This window comes from Buceros rhinoceros, unplaced genomic scaffold (assembly GCF_000710305.1).
Source record: "Buceros rhinoceros silvestris isolate BGI_N320 unplaced genomic scaffold, ASM71030v1 scaffold37154, whole genome shotgun sequence".
NCBI classification, from domain to species: domain Eukaryota; kingdom Metazoa; phylum Chordata; class Aves; order Bucerotiformes; family Bucerotidae; genus Buceros; species Buceros rhinoceros.
This window is the reverse complement of record NW_010410646.1, coordinates 3,133-12,750: the sequence shown is the minus strand read 5'-3', so window position 1 is coordinate 12,750 and position 9,618 is coordinate 3,133. Positions and strand designations below refer to the sequence as shown.

At 50.2% G+C, this 9,618-nt stretch overlaps 1 protein-coding gene across 1 annotated transcript in view; it reads right to left on the bottom strand.

The window, feature by feature from the left end:
* RPRD1B (regulation of nuclear pre-mRNA domain containing 1B) overlaps positions 1 to 9,618 on the bottom strand; it is a gene marked incomplete at its 5' end in the record, with an annotated part of 20,543 nt that overhangs the window by 8,475 nt on the left and 2,450 nt on the right. The window contains 3 exons of the mRNA XM_010135711.1: positions 3,336 to 3,511; positions 4,479 to 4,605; positions 5,965 to 6,071. Coding sequence (XP_010134013.1) covers positions 3,336 to 3,511; positions 4,479 to 4,605; positions 5,965 to 6,071 — 410 coding nt within the window. The remainder of the gene's footprint in view (positions 1 to 3,335; positions 3,512 to 4,478; positions 4,606 to 5,964; positions 6,072 to 9,618) is intronic.

The following is a 9,618-nucleotide window of genomic DNA, read 5'->3' as shown; positions in this document are numbered from 1 at the left end:
CCTGCCCCCCGCGGGGCCCAAAGCCCGGGCCAGCCTCTGGTCAGCCCCAGCCGTGGAAGACCATACAGCAGCTGCAGTACCAAGTCCACAACTTCTGACAGAGATGAAATTCCATGTTCAGGTGATGACGGACAGACTCCACCACACCTCTCACTAAGTTAATCCGAGGAATATCTACCCTTAAAAATACATGCCTCACTATTCAGCACCAGCTGGCCTCCAGCTGACTTTGCTCCGCAGCTGACTGCCGCAAGGGATGCAATTCGCCATTTCCTTCTAAGCGCTTTCAGACTACAACCAAACAATCACAATCCCCCCTGCCCCCACACAGAGTAATCCTAGTTATTACACTTTGATTTTTTCAGTTGCTGCCCCACCAGCAGAGTCTGTCCTCATGCTGTGCCAGCTCTCCCTCTGAACCCCCGGCCCCCCGCACCACGCTGCCTCCTCCCTGCTCACGCCAGCCTGCATCAGCGCCAAAGGGGAATTCATCACCCACAGCCACCCTGCTCAGCGCATCGTCCCTTAACGGAACAGCTTTTCTGCGACAGATGACGAGAGCTCTGGGTTGCAGGGTTTGAACACTGCAAAGTATTTTGAGCGTTAGCCCAGGAGACATAAATACAGCGAGTTTACTTATGGTTGGAGAATCTGCTGTGTTCCGTGAGGGACAGTGTTAATAGGATTAGTAAACAACTGCAGCTCTTTAGACCACAAAAGCTGCTGCCAAGAGATGCAGATTAGCTACTCTCATGGCTATCATGGTGAAAGATTTTGCTCTGTGAGTAAATAAAATGCAAAAAATACCCAGAGTGATTTCAAATGAGGCATTTCCCTATCTTAAAATCCAGCCTGGAGTCACATTGCTATCACAAACCCCATCCCCCAACCAGCAGCCTCGGCTAGATGAGGACAGCAGCTGAACAGCCTCCTCCTATCTCAAATGCCATCTCATCTGCCAGGCAGAAACCGTCCCTCACAGGAGAAAAACTTACAGTCAAGACTACCAAAGATTCTGGAAAAGATACCTCGAGAGAGCAAAGTGTACAATGAGAGAGAAGTAAAATCAGAGCGTTTCAAGTTATTTCCTATTTTAGTCTTTGCTTGAGTCAATGTTTGTTTTTTAAATATGTTTTTAATTGCTACAAGAGTTTCAGATCCTTCTATTAAAATGCTTATTAACAGTACAAAGAAAAATCCCAGCTTATCGACAGCGCTGCTGTGAGATTATCAAAGCCTCCCACACAACCGATGAGTAGATAGGGCTGGCCATACCCGTAAACATCTCCCGCTGTTCATTAACCCTCCACAGCTCCAGCACAACGGGGCGCTTTCATCGGGCAGTGTCCCGCAGCTTCGGGCTGATTTGACACTAGTACAAACCGTGCCGTCATGTTAAGGGAGGTACAAGAGGGGCTCGTTTCAGTCCTAAAGCATCTGGCAGAGCGACAGAGGTTAACCAAGACAGGACTTGACTTGGTTCCCAGCGTACTGAAAGATGCATTTACACTCAACAGCGGGCAAACGACCTTAGTGCTGCCTCTCAGTGCCTGCAGGGGCTACAGGGAGGATGTGGAGGGGCTCTTCATCAGGGAGTGCAGAGACAGGATGAGGGGTAACGGTTTCAGACTGAAAGAGAGGAGATTTAGAGGAGATATTAGGAAGAAACTTTTGATGCTGAGGGTGGTGAGACCTAGTGGGAGCAGCCCCATCCCTGGCCCCATCCCAGGTCAGGTTGGCCCTTGGGGCTCTGAGCCCCCTGCTCTGGGTGCAGATGTCCCTGCTCCCTGCAGGGGGTTGGACTGGGGGAGTTCTGAAGGTCCCTTCAACCCAAACCAGTTGGTGATTCTGCGATATTTTCCAAAACAAAAAACAACACAATTGTCACAACATTTCAGCTAGTGCATTAGAAATTTCAATTTAATGTTGTCATTTTGAATTTCTTAATTTCACAGTCCCAAGCTGACTCAGATTTATGAATTGTTCTGGGCGTTTCAAAACATTGCTCAGCAGCATTTTGCCTTTTTTAAAGAAGTAAATAGCACTATGAGTACTGTTTATATATTTTTATCTGTACAGGCACAAGGAGATATATGTTCCTACCAGACAGGTGTCCTTCCTTCAGCAAGGAAAAACAACCTGACCCAAGCGTTCTGTTCAGCAAACAAATCAGGTGCCAAACAGGACCTGGCGTTACTGCACCTCTCACACCCACGGCTCAAAGTGCCTTTTAATGACTCAGTCATAAGACGGACGTGACACGTGACAAACTCCAAGCTAAACAAGCTATTGGACTCATTGACTATCCACTCAAAGCAAATGCAGAATCAGCACTTGGTTGGAAAAAACGCAGCTCAGGCAAAGCAGCACGTTCACGGGCACAAGCTGTTGAGAAACTCTCCCATAACCACCCATGACCAAGAAACACCCAGGTGAAATCCACCTGGGAAGGATGCTGCCTGGCTGGCAGAGGATCAGCTCCGTCATGGCTGTAAACAGCCGCAATCGCTCCGCCACAGTCTCCTTCCAGAAGATTTTGTCCTCTGCAGCAGCTCCTGTCCCACCCAGCAACAGCTGCTCACATCAACCGGCAGCCGACAGCGCCGAGGCAGCCCTTAATGTGCCGCCGAGGGGCAGTTTAACAGATGGCAGAGTGACACGCAGCCACAACCATTAATTACACCTCCCCACAAGTCCCAAGACACGGTGCTGAAAGAACAGCCTCCAAAACAGAGCCCTTCGGATGAGCGGCTGCTGCCACGGCCCCAGCACCCACTCCAGGACGGGCAGCTGGGGCGTGCAGTGCCGCCTCGTTTTACGGCCCCCTGCCCTCCTCATCCAGGGGAGCTACAGCCAGGAGCACAGGTCACCAGTTTCCCAAGTCAGCCCCGTTTACACTCCAGGCCAGAATGGCCGCTGAAGGACGGAAAGCAGATTTTGTTTAAACCCCACCTACCAAGCAGGGGCTGGGAAGGGAACCCAAACACAGGGAAAACAAAAACCCAAACAATAAACCCCCAAACCACAGCTAATTTCGGCAAAGGGAGGCTGACTTTTTGGAGACAGGGATTTCAGAAACAACAGGCTGCATCTGAGGACACTTTGCTAGGTGAGCTGTTTTTTCTTTAACAAGTATGGAGGAGTTCTGGGCCTTCCACACCCACACGAATGAAAACACCCAGACTGAGCAGCAGAGCAGATCTGCCTTCTCCATTTCACCAAGTTCTTACCGCATTTTACTCCAGATGTGAAGGTAACACCTGGATAACACATAGATTAGGAACTGTGGGAGCATTTGGTGAGACCGTTGACTCGCCAGCATAACCAGTACTCACTTCTAGCTTCTTCTCCTTCTCCGTCAGCACGTCCTTCTGGTTCTGGGTGTACTCGATCAGCATGCGCGCCAGCTGGCGCCGGTCCTCCAGCTCCGCTGCCAGCCGCCCATTGTACTCCGCCAGCAACAGGCACGCTTCGTCCACCGTCTTCGAGAGACGTTCGGCTGCCTCTTTGTCTGCGTGCAGAAGGGTTGGGTCAGTGAGGGGACAAAGTGTCAAACTGTCTTTGATTCCCCACCCACGCACCCGCCTAGGAACATCTCATTCATAAATACGCTCCTGCCTTGGCAGGAAAACAACCTTCTTATTGCCGGGGACACAACAGCAATGGGCTGGACTAACGACCCAAGACGTGGTGTTCAGACACTGGCGTTTGACCCCTGCCGAGGTGTCACTGGCAGGGCAGGGGGGATATAAACCGATGAAGTCAGCCTCTATAAACAGGTTAATTCAACCCATACATTAGGCAGTAATTCTAGTTAAACAAACCTGGTCTTCTTCACGTTCAAACATGGTGTGCGCTGCTTAATTCCTCTTTTCCCTGCGCAACTCCTGATGTGTCGGGACAAGCAGCGAACTGCAGACTGCCCCTCGCAGCTGGACACTGCACAGAGCGCGTTACACGGCACTGCCTGACAGTTCATAACGAGCCTGAAATTCAAACTCCTTCCAGCGGCAAGAGTCAAATCCGTTCAGCCTTCAAGTGCTCCTTTTCAGACAAGTTTTTGAACACGATTGCAAAAGTCCATTTAAACCAAGGCTGATGGACAGCAATAGAGGAGTATGTGCAAGCTCAGCACAGCCTGATAAAACTGAAAACCACCTAACGGTCAAGGGGTGAAAATCAAACACACCCACTGAGAACTCTGCCCTATTTCCTTCACACTCTTGCAAAATGCTGTTGATGCTCTCCAAGCACCGCAGCTTGGTGCAAGCCAAAACCACTGACACAGCTACGGCACTTTCCTCCTCCATCCTCCCTCAGCAGACTGACTGCTACCTGTTCGTTACCCAAGAGCTACAACACACGGACACAGCAGCAGTCATTCCCTTCACCACCATGGAGATTATTTAAAGAAAAAACCCACTTTGACTTCTAAGTTATTCTCTGGGCCCACGTTCATTCCCCTTCCAGTCTCATACCTGTAATCTTCTCCAGTAACGAAACATCCTGAACTTCCTGAGGCAGGGAGGCAATTTTTTGCCTCACTGTTGCATCTCCTGATGCTGCATTTTCCAGGTCTTGCAGGGCTTTGATCAAATCCTCAGTCTACAAGACAAGTTAAGGCACATTAAAACCAGGTCACTTTTTACGCCACTTCCCGGGGATGTGGCCACTGCATCTGGGGTCACCCGTCCCTGAAAGCGACCGCTTGGACGTTAGGAGTTAGGCCTTTCCAACTGGCTACCTGCCATGAACTTTGACAACAAAATCTACCCGTTATTGCAAACTTTACACTGTCCCAACTTCACAAAGCTGTTGCTGACCTCCCTGGGCTTAGCGGGCCCTGGGCAGTGCACTGCCAGGGAACTGGGCTCCACCACACCCTCCGCTCACCGCTCAGCTGGTTTTAGGGAGGCAGTTTAAACGAACACACTCAGAACATACCCCAGCTCAGAAAGGCTGTGAAGGAGGAGAGCCTGAAGAGGATCTCCCTTGACACACATTTTCTCCTTGCTCAAAAAAAATTGAAAGGAGAAAGAGAGATTCCCTGAACAGAAAGAAAATTGTGGGTCTTTGTTTCAAAAAATCCTAATGTTTTACTGGGAACTGTTGGAACTGGGACCCCAGCCCTGTAAACACCATTACTGCTGTTCAAACTTCATTTCAATAGCTTGAAAACTAATGAAAACACTGAAAAATTTTAAACAAATATTTGTTTAATCTGAAAACTTACTAAGTCCATTACCTAATATTTACTGCTGCTCCGCAAACTGCTGCTGATTTCCAACAGTAACAAAGCCAGCACTTATCAGCAAGAGAAGCTGGAAGCTGCAAGGCAGCTGGAGGTAAAATCAGCAGAAATCACACTTATTGCCTTGACAACTGTTACTTATTTTTTCAATGTTTACAACTAACCAGATGGAGGGTGTATTTTTTTATCCTTTTCAAACAGACAGGGGTTTAACATATGTTCATTTTGCAGCCTCAAATGGCCAGAACGATCCTCTATTTCATTCCTACTATTTCCACACCACCAAAATAAAGTCTTGAGAACTGGCTTTCCCAGCCAACTCCACACAAACCTCAAAGGTTGAGCTGTTTAACAGCTCATGGAAGGAGATGTCCCACACAAAATTAATCAGGTTTTAATTGCGTTACAGCTTTGGGGTTGAGAAATTACGCACTGGTCTTTGAAAGAATTTAAAATGCGGTCTGTTCTCTGGCAGCCCCTTGGGATTCTCTGCTGGTGACACTGCTCAGACCTGGTTAAGGCCACCTGAAGTCACCCAGAAGCGACATGCTTATGTCAACATGAAGAGAGCATCTGTTCCACCTCCCAAGGACTCCAACCCCACCCACATTTTTCCATGAAAGGCGTTTCACTTGTTGGCAGCTCCACCTTGTGGTTGTCCCACAGGGGAGGTGGCTGTCGGAACCGCCCCACGCTCGGCCTGCCCCACGTACCAGCAGCGGCCCGGCACTGGGGTCTTGGGGTGAGTAGCTCCCAGGGTAGTCATCATCTTCCTCCTCTTGTATCTGCTGAAAAGTCCGCTTTAAGGACTTCTTCTCCTCTGCAACTAAAGACACATACAAGAAACTCATTTGGACACCAGATCTGCCCACCTCAACCATGTCTGCTTCCAAAAAAGGTACCAGACGCTCTGATGACGAAGCTCTCTAAAGAGACGGGGACCACAGCTGCCTCCAGTGGTGGCACCACACTGCAAACGCTTAAACACAGAGCAGTGATAAAAGGTTGGTTTTACCCACGTAGGTATCTCTGTATGTGCCTACACAAGCACAGAGCCTTCCCACCAGCAGCGTGCTCCGCAGCGCATTTGTGCTGCCTCCACTGAACGCAGGAGCGGCAGGGAAGGTCCCCGTGGTTTACAAGCACAGGGCCTTCCCACCGCAGTTTGCTCCGCAGCGCATTGGTCCCGCCTCCACTGAACGCAGGAGCGGCAGGAAATGTCCCATTTGTCAACAGACGCAGGTTTCAACCCTGCTCAGAGTCCCTGGATAATCCCACGTGCGCGGGCGAGGATTTCTACCTGCAGAAACCAAGTGCTGACACTCAGATACATAGGGACAGAGGAATTTCAAGTTATCTTTTTGCACCAAGTAGATGCTCACTGTGGTCCCACAACCAACTAACCGCTGGTTACTCAACTGTCTGCCCTTCCGTCACACAGCTCTGTGAAATGAAAACTCTGAGACGTGACAGCAACAACAGCAGTGGGCAGAGCATGAAGCAACCTCCAAGCAGATAAACCCATAACACATCAGGAATAAGGACCTCGTAATGTGAGACAGTGTGGTTAAACAGAGCTCAGTGTAGCACACCTCAGCCTGAAAGGGATGAGACAGATCGATCAATGAGTCAAAAGTCTTAACGCAGCCTTTGACCCAGTTGCAGAACCTGCAGAATTCTGCAGACTTGCCACCAGAATTCTGCAGACTTGCCACCAGAATTAACAAGAACCAAGGTAATTCATAAGCAAGCTTTGGACAGCCCTGACGATGTTCTCCAATTGAATTAACTCTTGCTGAGACAACCACGGAGTTCAAGGAAGAGTCTGTACATACTCTGATTTGCAGGAAAATCCAAGATCCCTCTCGATTTCAAATGAAATCACCCTGCCCAGCTCTGATGAGGATGTGAACAGAAAGGTCTGTCCTTAAAGGCAGAACTTTACCTGCCTCATCAGGGGGTCACACGTCTGAAAAACCTCCAGGGTAACAAGGAGAAAGGCCGAGGTGCCGTGCTGTCCATCCCGCTCACATGGGCTCAAAGCCCTACAGCCTTCATGAGGTGGACACCAACACATCTCAGAGAACAGACTGGCTCCATGGAAGGCAAAGCAGCACAGAAACAGTTACCCTGAACCAGATGAATTTCTCATGCACACTAGAGCAAAGCTCTCCAGCCTAGAAAAAGGTACAGCTTAAGGACCGCGTGTGTACAACCGATGCAAGAGAGTGCTGGATTGTCTGACTGACCAGCAAGGGTCCACATCAACCAGAACAACGGCTGCTGTCCCCTGAGCTCTACAAGGGACACGGGTCGAGTGCACGTGACAAAATGGCCAGAGAGAGCACACGGAGTTACCAGCCCCACGCCATGTGCCATGGATATTCAGCATTGTGTGTACTTAGCACCAAGGAACTAACCCACGAAGGATGTGCACAAGACCATCAGCAGAACAACATGGCCACAGCGCACAGAGGGGAAAACCAAACGGAGAACTGCATCCAAACCTAAGAGCTACTCCTGCCGCGTGGCCAGCTGGCCTGCCCCAAGACACAGCACTACACTTCCTACAGAACGCAGGAGTGTCCCGGAACACTGGAAGACAAAGAACAAAGCAAGAGAAACCTCATGATCCAGCGCACCCTCCAACCGCTCTAACCCTTTCTTGCTGTGGAGGAGATGACTCCTCCCGCTTCTCATCACACCACACAGGTGTGGGCAGCCGCTCCTAGGTCAAGTGTAACTGGGGTTGGTCTGCTCCAAATTACACCCAGTCCCGTTCCCAGGTGCCCTTACTCCAGCTCCTCAGGAAGCATCCCTCCCTGCTCTCCTCACTGGTGTTTTCCTCTGTGTTTTAACACGGGTGTGAGTGCCTGGGCCAGAGTTCGCAATGGAACTACCACCAGAGCAGTTTGTTCTGTGTTACTGTGTGATGCTGCCACAGCCCAGCACACCCAGGGACTTGCTTCAGCTGCGTAGTACAGAGACAATGAAACCACGTCAGCTCTGCAGGTTCTACAGCGTGAAGGATTTTACACCAGACCTCCACAGGCCCAGCTTTCCCAGCCTTTTAGCTAAATGGGCGGTTCCTCTCTTCCCAACTGCTATAAAGAGAAACATCCTCATAAAAATGAGATTAACCAGAAAGCAAATGCAAGTTTAACGCATGCACCCGGAGTTAAAACAATAGAAGGGCCTGAAGAAAAGAACACTTGTTATTATCACAGCACCAGCTGTTCTTGAGGAGCTTCAAACCCCTGTCTCCGCGGCACAGCCCTGCGCCAGCCCAGGGACACCAGCACTGCCTGTTCCTCAGCTGCCTCGGCTGGGCGCAGCACCGGGCACTCAGAACGGCTTTGGAGGAGCAGCGTGCTGTGGGGTTCCACATGTACAATGGACATCACGGCTGTAACACACCACACCCCATGGTCCGCCTCACGTACATTCATCTGTTCAAACGTGGAACAGAGTAACTACAACACAGCCTTCTGCAACACGCACAGTCACCTGGTTTATCTCAGAAATCCATGATAAACCCGGACAAACACCACTTTGTCTCAGAAATCCATGACAGCCCAATGTGGAACTGGCCTTTACCATTAAGAGACTCTGGAAAAAGAGTCAAAGCATGGAGAAAAACTCTGGAGAACTCAGCTGAGCTCTCTCTCTCTAAAATCTCAGCTTCTTTCTCACAACGAATTGACAAGAAAGCAGCAGCATTGACTCTCCTGCCAAGGCCCGAACTATTCTCTCGAACCAAAGGCACTCCTGTAACACCTCCAGTCACCTGGAGAAAACTCAAGCTTCCTGCCAAGTGAAGATGTGCACACAGCGGCTCTTCAAACGTTTGTACCTCTTCCTTCTGTTTCCCACAGACAAAGGTCTGTCGCGCTCAGGAAGGGGTTGCTTTTGCACAAACATGTTTTGGTTGAGAAGATGACAGCAGCAGGGCTGATTGATCCCACCAGCCAAAGGGAGGACAACACCGCGCCTGTCAGATGCCAACTCACTGGGAAACCACAGCCGTGTTTCCTGGACACAGGGTATCGCTTTGGTGAAAGTCCACCACTCGTGAACCTGGTACAGGTTCGTGAACCGAGGTACCTTACGTGGACAGTTTCAAATCCTGGGTTCAATGGAAACTCAGGCACACAAATGCTGTCCTTCCACAACAAACAGGCGCCTTACACCCTGCACCGGACAGCAGAACAACCCCAGGGCGAGCCGTTTCCAGGGGAGACCGCACACCTCCCGCCCCCAGAGCGGAGGGTCCCTCTGTTCGGACATGAGCCAACGGCCCCTTCGGCCAGGTCAGCTGCTCTCCAGCATTTGGGGGAAAATAGCAACATCTTCTGAGCATCCTGCTG